Source organism: Camelus ferus, chromosome X (genome assembly GCF_009834535.1).
Source record: "Camelus ferus isolate YT-003-E chromosome X, BCGSAC_Cfer_1.0, whole genome shotgun sequence".
NCBI classification, from domain to species: Eukaryota; Metazoa; Chordata; class Mammalia; order Artiodactyla; family Camelidae; genus Camelus; species Camelus ferus.
In genome coordinates, this window is record NC_045732.1 from 55,965,998 (window position 1) to 55,980,258 (window position 14,261).

General features: G+C 36.5%; 1 protein-coding gene across 1 annotated transcript in view; it reads left to right on the forward strand.

Moving 5' to 3' along the window:
- The first annotated feature begins 7,370 nt into the window (after positions 1–7,370).
- Positions 7,371–14,261, forward strand: part of LOC102513235 (dachshund homolog 2) — a 119,697-nt gene continuing 112,806 nt past the window's right edge. The window contains exons 1-2 of the mRNA XM_032474685.1: positions 7,371–7,383; positions 7,929–8,087. Coding sequence (XP_032330576.1) covers positions 7,371–7,383; positions 7,929–8,087 — 172 coding nt within the window. The remainder of the gene's footprint in view (positions 7,384–7,928; positions 8,088–14,261) is intronic.

Here is a 14,261-nt window from a genome sequence, read left to right on the forward strand (position 1 = left end):
CTTTATGGTCATTACTTTAAACTCTTTATCAGATAATTTATCTCTGTTTTCTTAAGGATTTTTCCTGATGTTTTACCTTTTCCTTTCATTTGTAACATATTCCTCTGTTCTCTCATTTGGCTTGACTCTCTTTATTTGTTTCTATATATTAGGTGAAATAACTACTTTGCCCAGACTTGAAGGAGTGGTCTTGTGTAGGATATTGAACCTTAAGTTTCAATCTTGCTCTATCTCTTGGTTGTCTCTTGAAATTTTGTGATTGTTTAAGCGGCTTGATTTATTCTTGATAGGTCTTAATGATTACTTTTGTAAAAACGATTAAACTAATTTTATTATTGTTAAATCTTGTTATTCTCCCTCAAATCACCATTTTTCTTAAAACACAGTATATATTTTAGGTGTGCCACAACTGAGCATACACTATGGATTATCATAATGTGACTTGATTTTTGGAAAATGTTTATTTTTAAAATTTTTATATAATTTTAAAGGTTACCTTCCATTTACAATTGTTACAAAATATTGGCAATATTCCACATGCTGTACAATACATCCTTGAGCCTATCTAACAACCAATAGTTTGTACCTCCTACTCCCCAACACTATATTGCCTCCTGCACTGATAGCCACCACCATGTTCTCCATATTTGTGAGTCTGCTTCTTTTTTGTTATATTCACTAGCTTATAGTATTTTTATATACCACATATAAGTGATATCATACAGTATTTATCTTTCTCTATCTGACTTATTTCACTTAGCATTATGCCCTCCAAATCCATTCATGTTTTTGCAAATGGCAAGATTTCATTTTTTATGGCTAAGTAGTATTCCTGTGTGTGTGTGTGTGTGTGTGTGTGTGTGTGTGTGTACATACTACATGGTCTTTATCCATTCATCTGTTGATGGATACTTAGGTTGCTTGCTTCCATATCTCGGCAATTATAAATAATGCTGCTATGAATGTTGAGGTGCACTGAGTATGGGCCAGTACTTGTCAGTGTTCCAAAGGGAGGAATCCCAGTCAGCATCTAGTTTCAGGTTAAGTGGAAGCCAGATTCTCAGTCTGAAGCTTTGAAATTATGCAAATGTATACAGTCCTGTGGGACACAGTTGTAAACCCTGCTTGCCTCCTGACGAGGAGATCTGGGGGTGTCTCCTGAGTGACAGTTGTATAAATTAGGGCTCCAGATCAGTGTATATCTACTTTCTGGGAGCTACCAAGCTATAGAGAAGCCAAGGAAAAGTGAAAAGATGGCATCCCCTAGTTTGTTTCCTGAGACCCCCCCCCCCCCCGTAGCCATGAGAAGTGGCAAACCTGAAGCCTGCTCCTCAGGATGAAGCTCCAGGACAAGTAAACAGGCATTATTCACTGGAAAACTAGGGATGTATTTCAGTCTGCTGTTAACTACACTGTAGATGATAGCCTACCAAGAACTGTCTCTCCAATTGTTTCAATCATGTGTGACTCAGAAACACAAGCCCTTCCCCGCTTTGGCCAACAGAACCAGGCGACCCAGGGGCGTCCCCTGTGTGGACTCTGTGTGCTTACTGGCTTTAGCAAGGCAGTGGGAGAGTGCAGGGCTGGGGTACACTTACCTATTTTAATAAACAGTCAGGAGAGCATAAGGGCAGGGCATGCCCACTGGCTTTAGGTGTGGCAGCAGAAAAGTATTCTGACCATGTATATCAGTTGATGTTACCAAGGTAGAGGAACAGAGCAAAAATGGTGCCTGCCAGTGTCAATGCTAACAAGTTGACAAAATGGCACCCTCCACTGCCTCTGGCCCTGGAGAGAGTCCCAGTAGACCCATACCTCTTCAGCGGATTCTTTAAGATTAACAAGTGAATCTCCTTCACATATAGTTTAGGTACTATTCAAACTGCCATTTTTGTGCTGGGTCCTGAGGTGAGTGAGTCAGTGAGTTAATGCTTTAAGACAAGAATGTCCATTCCCTACAGCCCTTAGGCTCTCCTGCGCATAAACTCTGTTGGTTTTCAAAGCCAGACATTTTGGAGGCTCATGTCATCAGTGTAGGCTCCCAATGTTTGGGGTGCCTAATGTTGAGTGCAAACCCCTTGCTCCTCAGGGAAAGCTCCATATTTTTAGATCACTCCCAATTTATTGATTGAATTATGACTTTTAATTTTTTTTTTTTTACTGCAAAAAGCTACATGCTGCTTAGATTCATTCAGCATGTACATTCAGCTAGGATTCTAGCTAAATGAAATATTCTATGAATGAGAAAACAAGCTTGACTTAGGCCATATGCTACATAGGCTTTGCATCCTATTTGGCTGCTTGCTTTCTGCCTTATATTGGAAACGTGATCAATTTATACCCATATTTTAAAATATCTTTTATTGTAGCTACAAAAGCCTGAAAATAAAGACAGCTTGTTATAAATGTTCACGTTTTTCATATCCAAGAACATACTGTTGGATGTAATAATTAGCTTACATTTTCTCATAATAAGTAGTTTTTACATTTGTGCTTCCCAATCAATAATAGCGACTTCTACTATAGTACTCCTCTTAAACTTCAAAGGACACACCCAACTTTGGTCAGAAGACAGAGATCCTTTTTCAGTGTGAAATCCTTGTATTTGACTCACTTAAAGCTAGTAGTTTTAAAAACTCAAACCCACAGAAGTAGTAGTCTATGCATTTATAGAGTATTACTAATCCCTAAGGAAGAATGATGATAACTGATTACTAGATTATCCTAATACACTTTACTGTGATTTCTGTCAGTGTTTTCACAGTGCCTTTCATGCATTCTTAACAGCAAAACACATTTAAAAATTGTGGGCTAATAGTCTGGTAAAATGAGGGTGCCAAGGTTAAGAATGATGTTGATATTGGTATTTAGAGCCTTACTGCTGGATTTCTTCTTTATCCATTTGAAATAAATTGGAGGAGGGGTTTGTCTTGTAGGCCTAAGATAATTTGTTTAAAACACATAATATTTTCCATTACTTTTCATGAACTGACCATAATGCACATTCTGTTATTAGATGTGTCAGAAGAATGGGAGTTGGAAGAATACTAGTTAGGCAAAATTTTTGTGAATTAAAATACTACCTTAGATCTGACTCATGTTTCTCCTCCTTTTAAAAGTTATTACTTTTAAGTAAATGTTTATAAAGTTCCTGTCAATCTCTAAAATTCTACGTGTTTATTGCAAAGTCCCCGTGATTCAGAAATCTCTTCCTTCTGGTCACTTGTCCCACAAAGAAAAAGCAGCCAAAATAAACAATCCTCTGGGAACCCTAATATTTTACAATGGGTTTTAAGGAAAATAATTAAATTATAGCTTAAGAGTTTTTAACTAAGGCAACAAAAGTTTCCAAATGTTTTGTCAAAAGAATATTTCCTCATGTTCATCACTGAATTATTCTTACATTGATTCTAATTAAAATATATATTTCTACTAGGTGAGGACTTAAAAAATATAGTTCTCTCTAGACTTTTAATTGGAAAGATTGGAATTATATTAATTAGTTAACTATAGTATTAATGTAGTAACTTAACAGTCCCTATATTGCTTATTTCATAGTTTTACTAAACATTGAGCTAGAACAGTGATAAGTAGATGATATGGAAAAGCTGAAGTCGTTTATTCAATTCTTGAAGATTTACTGGACTTTCTACATTACCTTTCTCAACTTGGGACTGTATTGGGTTAGGTTTATAATTAATATGAAGTTTCTTGAAGTAAAGATGAAGGCTTTGATGAGCCTTCTCTGTTTACCCTAACCAGCTGCCTACTTGGTTTCTTAGACATGCTTTGTGGAAATGCTATCCAGTTTTTCTTCTCTTTACTAGAGGGAGTCCCTCATAAAGCTAGTATGATCTGGTTCAGTAAAGGGTACATACTCTAGGCTTATGAGATGAATTGTGTCCCTCTAAAGTTCACATGTCAAAGGCCCCAGTACCTCAGAATGTGGCCATATTTGGCGATAGCATCTTTAAAGAGATCATTAAGTTACAATAAAGCCTTTGGAGTGGCCCTTAATCCAATCTAACTGGTGTCTTTATAAGAAGATGAAATTTGAATATACAAAGAGACACCAGGGGTGCGTGTACAGAGAGGAAAGGCCGTATAAGGACACAGGGGGTAAGTGGTTATCTGTAAGCCAAGGAGAGAGAACTGAGGAGAAACCAAATCTGCTGACATTTGATCTTGGACTTCAAGCTTCCAGAACTGTGAGAAAATAAAATTTTGCTGTTTAATCTATCCACTCTGTGGTATCTTGTTCATTTGGACTGCTGTAACAAATATACCGTAGACTGGTTTGCTTGTAAACAACAGAAACTTATTTCTCAGCATTCTGGAAGCTGGAAGACCAAGATCAAGATGCTGACCAATTCAGTGTCTGGTGAGGGCCCACTTCCTGGTTCATAGACATCCATCTTCTCTGCATCATCAGATGGCATAAAGGGACTTGGGAGCTCTTTGGAGTCTCTTTTGTAAAGGTACTTCTCCCATTCACGACCTCATCACCTTCCAAAGGCCCCATCTTCAAATACCATCACATTAGAAATAGAGATTCAACATTTGAATTTGAGGCGGCACAAGCATTCAGTCTATAGTATATGGTATTTTTATTATGGTAGCCCTAGCAAACACATAGAGGTGACAGACAGATAGATAGGTAGATAGAGGATAGGAAAAAAATGGAAGGCTAGTACCCAAGTCCTTCATATAGTGGTAAAAGAAAGGTTAACCCTACATTAGACTGATTGAAAACAATTTGTTAGCTTTAAGTACAGTGGATGTTTTTACAGATGGACACAAGGATAGAGGGGAATGTAAAGTTTGGGGCTACCTAAGCCTCCATACTGAGTCCTAAGTCCATTTGTATCGACTTAAAAATGGTATTTTAGGTCAAAAGACAAAAACATGTCCAGCACTTCCTCCACAAATATCAAGGATGTTTCACATTCCTTAGCCACTCACTTTATATACAGTTGCTTTCAGACTGCAAGGTAATTTATATACAGTTGCTTTCAGACTGCAAGGTAATTTCACCTATCTATACTTGGTGAAGATGGGGGAAACTGGTAACTAGCCTCCTTTCATCATTTTTAATGCAGTAGTTAAAAAGATGAAAGTTGTTGGAAAAGTTCATCTAAAGCTCTCATTGAAGCACACATACAAAAACAACTGGAATCCTTTAATGCAGTTAAAAAAATTATATTCAAGTTATTTGGAATACATAATGTATAAAATATTGGATTAATACTTAATGTACCATTTATGATTGAAAATGGACTAAGATTTTCAATTTATAAAATAAATATTGACATAGTCTCAGCCCTAGTATTGTTGTATGCTGTTGCTGCTATGATGGTACAATACCACGTTAATGTCAATGGTATAATTTAGTGTCCTCTAAATGTATTTTTCTTTGTCAATGCATTGCTCATCATTTTACAAATTACAGTTCTGTAATGCTGAGGTAATTCATATCTTGGACTTAGTGCTAAAATGATGAAGTGGTTCTGTTTTTGCTCAGCAATTGATCTTTTAAAATTTTGCATTAGTATTAATCATGTTTATTGGCCCAATGTTACTATAAAGAATTCTGAGTGTTGCAATGCAGTTACTTTTATCATTTATTAAGATACTTCACTTAGCTTCCTCCACCATTCCTGTTCATTACAGCATTACAATGTCATATTGATTCTAATTGGAATTTCAAATTTGTGAGTGCTAAATTATGTCAATGCACCAACCATAAACTATCTCCCTGTTCTTAGGCAGTCACTATACAACAGCAAACATTTGGATGAAAAGAGAGAACAATTGGTGTAATAATAAGAGTGTTGCATGTTTTCAATGAACACACCAAACCTCAGAATGATCAAGAGAATGGTTTCTGGTCCATTAAGCCAGTCTATCAAATTCAGCGCAATTTCCTACTTTTTAAGCTTCCACACATGTTAACTGAATGGCTTAAAGCAGAAACTGAACAGTTAGCTACTTATTTCTTCCCCATTTGATTGGAAAAGCTTTGTCCATATAAGTAGGGCCAGGCCTCAGCCTTTATATACGCTGCTTGAGAATCTTGTGTTTCCTTGTCTGAAACTTCTCTAGTTGGAAATTGACCAAGTCTCCCACTTTTGGATTAGAAATTGATGTTGGCCACAAGAAGGCTTGAAAGAGTCCTGAGGACGGAGTAGATTTCCGGAACTGTGATATGAGTACATGAAAGGGTAGAAAGGTTAAGGGAAAAAAAAAAAAAAAGGAAAACAAACAAAGAAACAAACCTCTGAGAGATTCTAGCAGACAGTTTGCTTTAATTAATTTTAAATCTTCAGGAAGAATACGAATTTTCCCTGAAAACATTTCCCTAAAAAATATCTACAATTCTAAATGCTATTTTTGCAAATGCTGTTAATGTCAATGGTATAATTCAGTGTCCTCTGAATGTATCTTTAGTATAGAAACTGGAATTTAAGCCAGGCATGTATAATTTGAAAATTCATGTTCTTTCTGTGATCCTAGATTGAAAGCAAAAGTATAAAATAAAAAGATAAATTAATGTTTTATTTTATAAATAAAAATGTTCATCCCCTTTGACCCAGAAATCCCACTCCAGGGAATTGACTGATTCTAAGGAAATATTCAAATGAATGTTGTTATTATGGTAAGTCTATAATAATGACAGATTTGAAATAAAGTCCAATGTTTAACAAATTATAGTACATTAACCCCAGAGACTACTATGTAACTATTACAATTTGTAAATATGATGCCTAAAGCAACATGGCAGAGATTTTTATTGTGTAAAAATAAGTACACATATGAACAAAGCCTGGGACAGAACTTAAAGAACTGAAAAAATTACAATGTTGAGTGTTAGGAATATGAGCACCCTGATTTCTTTCTACTTTTTTTCTTAAACCAACAAATGCACGTATTTTACAGTCTTCAAGATTCCCCGGCCTAAATCTCTCCAAAATACACGGTCAGTATTTTGGGCAGCAGGTGGGATAGAATCAGCCAGGTGGAGATGCTAATGTCACAATTCCAGCATGGGAATGGGAGCAGGACCACTGACCCCTGAATTAATGAAACACATCAAAGTGAATAGGTGGGGCTGCACACACAACCATTTTTTTTTCTAAAGCCAGATTGTCTGTACTGTTGTGATTGGAATTCAATCCCTTACCCCTCTACTTAAAGTATTCTTCTTAAAAGGATGTCCTGGAAATAATTCTGTGGTTGTTTCCTATATGGTTTTAAGCAATGGTTCTGCCCCCACAGTGTACTAAGTGCCAGGTGAAATAGCTATGCCACTGTAGATTACTATGATAATATAGTAGTCTGCACTTAAGGCATACTTTACTTCGCTCTCTAGCATGGATGATCAAAGTAAAGCGCCATTTCAAATTGGGAGCTGTGGTTTTCTGTTTTATCCAGCTGATTTTGTACAAAAGCCTGCTGTGCATGAAGAGACTTGCTTTTTGAGAGCTGGATCTGAGAACAAAATAACCGATCATTTTATTTCTTACCACATATTTTTCTGTGTTACCATGCTTTTATAAAGGAGCTTGTTCTTTTTGAGTGAATAGCAATTGCTCTTCCTTAAAAAAATAGCACATGTATGTTAGAGGGTTGGAATGGGAAGCAGTAGTGTTCAGTTAATGGCCTTTAGCATTTAAATGCTTTCAAAAGTTATTCATTATGATTAACTGAGCCTTTATTGTTAGTGAGGGTTGTTTAATCTTCCCAGAGTCAGCTTAAATCCAAGGCTATTGAAAGATTTTTGAAACCATCATGAAAATGAGTCACTTATGTTTAATAATAATTTTCTATGGAGTAATATTAATAATTACAATTCTAAAAGACGAGTTTAAAAAAAAGTCTTCACTTAGAAAGTTGTCAATTTGTGATCAGTTTATATTAATTTTTTTCAGGTGGAAGTGAATCCTCTTGGGATAAGGATAAGATGCAGTCTCCTCTTGCTGCTCCAGGACCCCAACATGGAATTGCTCATGCAGCCCTGGCTGGCCAGCCAGGTCTTGGGGGTGCTCCTACCCTCAATCCACTGCAGCAGAACCACCTGCTAACCAATAGTATGTATACTGTACTGCCAAAACTTGATGTGTTGAGAAAAATACCCACACAAGACCCACTGGACAACTTGGGCTAGCAGGGATAGTTTATTTCTATTTAGTAACATTTAACAATTTGAAATTATAAGGGTAGATAAAGAGGGATTCATTTGAAAGGCTGAGGTTTATAGAGCAGAGATTGAGTGGCCAAATTGTAGAGTAGAAGTACGTGGGATGCCATGTTACAGAGTAGTTAAGAATGCTGGTTTATTGTAACATAAACTTGGGTTTGAATTCCACATCTTTTGAATTCTTATCACTTTTTTGCTTTGGACAAGTCAGATAACTTTTCCAAGTCTCAGTTTCCACAACTACAAAATAGGAATAAAAAATATACATAATCATTAAAGTTATTGGGAGGGCTAAAAAAATAAAGGAAAAACTGTTAACAGTTATCTGCATATAGTGAGTACTTATTATTCAGTTGTCCAACTATAGGTGAAGTATACAAATTCAGGTTTAAATAATGTTTTTAGGAACTTCAAAGTCTCAGAAGTCTTTCTGGAGGAAAGTAGGCCTCATATACATACTTGGTTGAAGTCTTACTTTCTTACAAACAGGAATTCTTGGAGAAGAGTTCCATTATTTCTTTCCCTGAGACTTTCATCCTCCCACTAAACCCTAGGAATAAGACAACAAAGGAATTCTGAGATATTTTTACATGAAGTCCTAAATCTTAATGAAATTCATCCGTTTTTAGGCATACAAAATAAGAAGTTATGGTGTCTTAATTTAAAGAGATTATAATCTTGAGGGTGAAATGTCTCATAAAAATGGAACATTAAGCAAAGGCAAATAAAATAAATGCCAGAAAAGTTGTAAATATTATCTTATAAGAAGTTAAAAACAACTGATTAAGGTAGACTTATGTCATAAAGAAGGGGGGCCTAGAGGATTTCAAATTTCTGGTCTGACATGTAAGGAGCTTAGAAATTGTCATTCTTGCCCTCACAAGAAAAAAGTGGAACAATCTGAAAATCAATGATTCTTTTAAATCTATCAGAAATTGAGTTCAAAGGACACAGCTGTCCCCAAAAGTAGATAGGTGGATACAGAGAATCACAGCTTACAGGGAGCAGAAGCCAGAGTTGGAGCCTGGTAAAAGCATTTAAAGGGTAATTCAATAATTTCTGAAGATTCAGTGTGGGTCTAGCTTGAGAGATAAATACTCCAGGGGGGGGCCATCCTTAGGGGCTCCTTACACTGTCATGAGTTTTACCTTCAGATACTTCCAGGAGCCCCATGAGGTTCTCAGGATGAAGACTTGAGAAAATTCTCCTCATGCTTCTGGAAGAGGGAGAGAAAAAGTAACCATTTCAAAATAGGTCCAGAATGTTCTCTTCTCCTTATCAAAGGCCTGCCCTCAAAAGAAACTATTTTACCAGAACTTTACCTACTTGGTTTTACTAGAGCCTAACTGACCTGGGGGAAGGGATACACTAAACTCCAGGACCCTATAGCCATTGATGTGAGGGAATAGATACGAAACTCCAGCACCTTTAGTCTTTCATGTGGGAAAAGAGAAATACTCCAGTTCCCTCTAGCCTTCCTGTCTCACCTCAGAGGGGAAAAAAAAGCTGAAAAACACTTGTGAAAGTTACAGACCAAGGATACAGGCTCACTGAGAGACTAAGGCTTAATCATTGGATTATAGAGTGCTTTTCCCTATACATTTTACTACTAATACTGTAGGGCTCTGCATAACAACAGGGGATTACAACTGAGAGGACTGAAAGCCTCAGGCCCTATTTAATAGAGAATCTCTAGGAAAAAAATAGATAACAGGAAGGGTATGAAATTAAAGTCACTAATAGAACAGCTACAGCAAACAGTAAACAGAGCCTCACTCCTTGCTAGATAAACATAAAACTTTCCACAAAAGGCCTGTTCACATCACTTCCCTTTACCCAAAACACATTTTCTAGCTTTTAGCAAAAAAGTACAAGGCATGAAAATGGTAAAAAAAAAAAACAGTATGAAGAGGTAAAGCAATTGTCAGAACCACAATTAGATATAGAAGATATTTTATTTTATTTTATTTTATCTTATGTTATTTTTTTATTGAAGTACAGTCAATTATGTGTCAATTTCTGATGTACAGCACAATGTCCCAGTCATGTATAGACATATATTCATTTTTATATCCTTTTTCATTATAGATTACTACAAGATCTTGAATATAGTTCCCTATGCTATACAAAAGAAACTTTTTAAAATCTATTTTTATATATAGTAGCTAACATTTGCAAATCTCAAACTCCCAAATTTATCCCTTCCCATGCCCTTTCCCTGGTTGTTTACTATGTCTGTGAGTCTGTTTCTGTTTTGTAGATGAGTTCATAGTGTCCTTTTGTTTGTTTGTTTTTCGATTCCACATATAAGTGATATCATATGGTATTTTTCTTTCTCTTTCTGGCTTACTTCACTTAGAATGATGATCTCTAGGTCCATCCATGTTGCTGCAAATGGCATTATTTTATTATTTTTATGGCAGAGTAGTATTCCATTGCATAAATATAACATAACTTCTTTATCCAGTCATCTGTCAATGGACATTTAGGTTGCTTCCATGTCTTGGCTATTGTATATAGTCTTGCTATGAACATTGGGGATTATGTATCTTTTCAAATTAGAGTTCCCTCTGGATATCTGCCCAGAAGTGGAATTGCTGGATCATATGGTAAGTCTATTTTTAGTTTTTTGAGGAACTTCCATAGTGTTTTCCACGATGGCTGCATCAAACTACATTCCCACCAGCAGTGTAGGACGGTTCCCTTTTCTCCACAGCCTCTCCAGCATTTATTGTTCATGGACTTTTGAATGATGGCCATTCTGACTGGTGTGAGGTGATACCTTATTGTAGTTTTGATTTGCATTTCTCTAATAATTAGTGATGTTGAGTGTCTTTTCATGTACCTATCTGGATGTCTTCTTTGGAGAGATGTCTATTTAGGTCTTCTGCCCATTTTTTGGATTGGATTGTTTGTCTTTTTTGTTATTAAGTTTCATGTGCTGTTTATATATTCTGGAATTTAAGCCTTTGTCAGTCATATCATTTGCAAATATTTTATCCCATTCCATAGGTTGTCATTTTGTTTTGCTTATGGTTTTCTTTGCTGTGCAAAAGCTTATGAGTTTAATTAGGTCTCATTTGTTTATTTTTGCTCTTATTTCTATTTCCTGGGTAGACTGCCCTAAGAGAACATTGCAAAGATTTATGTCAGAGAATGTTTTGCCTATATTTTCTTCTAGGAGATTTATCGTGTCTTAGCAGATATTTTAGAATGATCAGACTTGGAACTTAAAATATCTATGACTAACATACTAAGAGAATGGAAAAAGTGGAAAACATACAAATATATATGGGAAATTTTGGCAGAGAGATGGGAAAGCTAAACATCAAAAGGAGATATTGGAAATCAAAAACACTGCAACAAAATTAAGAATGCCCAAGATGGGCTCATCAGTATACAGGACAGGGTCCAGGCAAGAATTAGGAAGCTTGCGGATATGTCAATAGAAACTTCCCAAACTGAAAAAAAAAGATTTAAAAAAACAGAACAGGATATCCAAGAACTGTGTGGCAATTACAAAAGGTGTAGCACCCATGTACTTGAGATACTAGAAGAACAAGAATGAAGGAAATAAACAGAAAAATTATCTGAAGTAACAGTGGCTGAAAATTTTACAAAATTAATGAGAGTCACCAAATTACAGATCCAGAAAGCTCACAGAACACTAAGAAAGATAAATATTTTAAAAATATGCACCTATGCATATTATAGTCAAAATGGAGAATCAACAAGAAAAAAGGCTCTCCTTGCCCATACAAGAACAAAGATGAGAATTACTTGAGACTTATATTCAGGAATCAGGGAGGCATGCAAGAATAGAGTGGTGTGAACTATTTAGTGATGACAGAAAAAAAAAAAAAAAACCAACTTAGAATTCTGTATCCAGTGAAGTTTTCCTTTAAAAGAAAAGAAGAAATAAAGATATCCTCAGACAAACAAAAGTAAAAAGAACTTGTTACCATACCACCAGATCTGTAAGAAATGTTAAAAGAAGATCTTCAGAGAGAAGGAAAATGATATAGATTAGAAACATGGATCTACATGAAGAAAGGAAGAGTGTTAGGGAAGAAATAAATTAAGGTAAATAATCCCTCTCTATTTTTTTTATTCTTGAACAAATACACTCTGTTCAAAATGATAGTGATAATAATGTATTGAATGATTATACCTTATGGATATAAATGACAATGATGTTATAAGGGACAGGAAAGAGGAATTTGAAATACTCTGTTATAAAATATTTCTACTACCCATGAAATGGTTTAGTGTTATTTAAATAAGTTAAAATATGTATTGTGAACTCCAGGGCAATCATTTAAATTTTTTTTAACATTGTTTATTGATTTATAATCATTTTATATTGTTGTGTCAAATTCCAGTGTTCAGCACAATTTTTCAGTTATACATGAACATATATATATTCATTGTCACATTTTTTTCTCTGTGAGCTACCATAAGATCTTGTGTATATTTCCCTGTGCTATACAGTATAATCTTGTTTATCTATTCTACAATTTTGAAATCCTGTCTATCCCTTCCCACCCTCCACATTTAAATTTTTAAAAAATAAGTATAATATGCCAAAAGAGGAGACAAAAAGGAATCATACAAAATGCTCACTTAACACCAGAGAAGGTAAAAAAAAAGAATGGAAGACAAGATTTTTTTAAAAAGGGACCAGGAATAGAAAACAGTAACAAATATGAAGGCTACTTATCCAACTATCATAGTCACTTTCAATATGATTGGTATAAATATGCCAATTAAAGACATAGACTGTCTTATGTGTATTAGTGACCTGGGATGTCAATGACTTTGCCAGTACTCAAATACAATGTACTTCTTATATGGTCATGTATCAAGTGAAAAAAAAAAACAACAAAAAGAAAGCAAAAACAACAACATCAATAAAAAATGGAGACTATCCAAGTAGACAAGAAAACAAGAATAAGCTATTTGTTGCCTATAAGAAACTCACTTTAAAGATTGGAGGCAGTGTGGCCAAGTTGGCAGAATAGAGATTATGCTCTCATCTCCTCCCATGGGCACACCAAGATTACAACTATTTACAGAGCAACTATCTATGAGAATGATCTGAAGAATTGCAGAAAAGATTTCCTGCTACTAAAGACAAAGAAGGAACTACAATGAGACAGGTGTAGATGTGGTATCTTCAGGATCCACATGCCAGGGTAGGCAACCCAAATATGGAAAGATAATCACAATTGCAGAGGTTCTTCCCAAGGACAGAGGGGTCCAAGCCCCACATCAGGCTCCTCAGCCCAGGGTCTTGCATCAGGCAGACAAGACCCCAGAGCATCTAACTTTGAAGGTCATTGGGGCTTGTGTACAGCAGAGCTCATGGGCTGTAGAAAACAGAGACTCTACTCTTAAAGGGTGCACAGAAAATCTCACATGCTCTAAGTCTTAGCACAGAGACAGCAGTTTGAAAGATGTGGGTCAGATCCACTGGCTGATCTTGAAGAGCCTCCCAGAGAGACAGGAAGAAACCGAGACTCTGGTGATATAGACTATGGTAGCATTCATTTAGTGGAGGGCATTTTACCATGAGGGCCCTGGTACTGGCAACCACTATTTGGAGCCCTCCCTCTAGTCTAGTACTGCTGGGGATTTACCTCTCTACCAGCAAGCCAGCATGAGTGCCCCCCATCCTAGCTAAGTAGCCAGCCACACAGGGATCTGGCCCTCCCTACCAACAGGTCTGTGCCAGGCATAGGACCCACTGCGTGATAAAGCTAGTCAAGCTGGGACTCAGCCCTTCCCACCAGCTAGCTGATATCAGCCCCATGCCCCACTGAGCCACACAGACAACTACTTCAGGACCCAGTTCCACCCACCAGAAGGCTGTTAACAGCCCTATCCCTCCAAGACCCCATATCCAGCCAACCCAGGACCTGGTCTCAACAATCAGTAGGTAATCACCTGCCATGGGACACTCATAGACCAGGAACCAGCCATGCTGAGACCCACTCCCTATCAGTGGGCTGGCACAAATCTTGGACTTCCTGGGTAGTACAGCCACCCCTGTCAGAACCCAGCC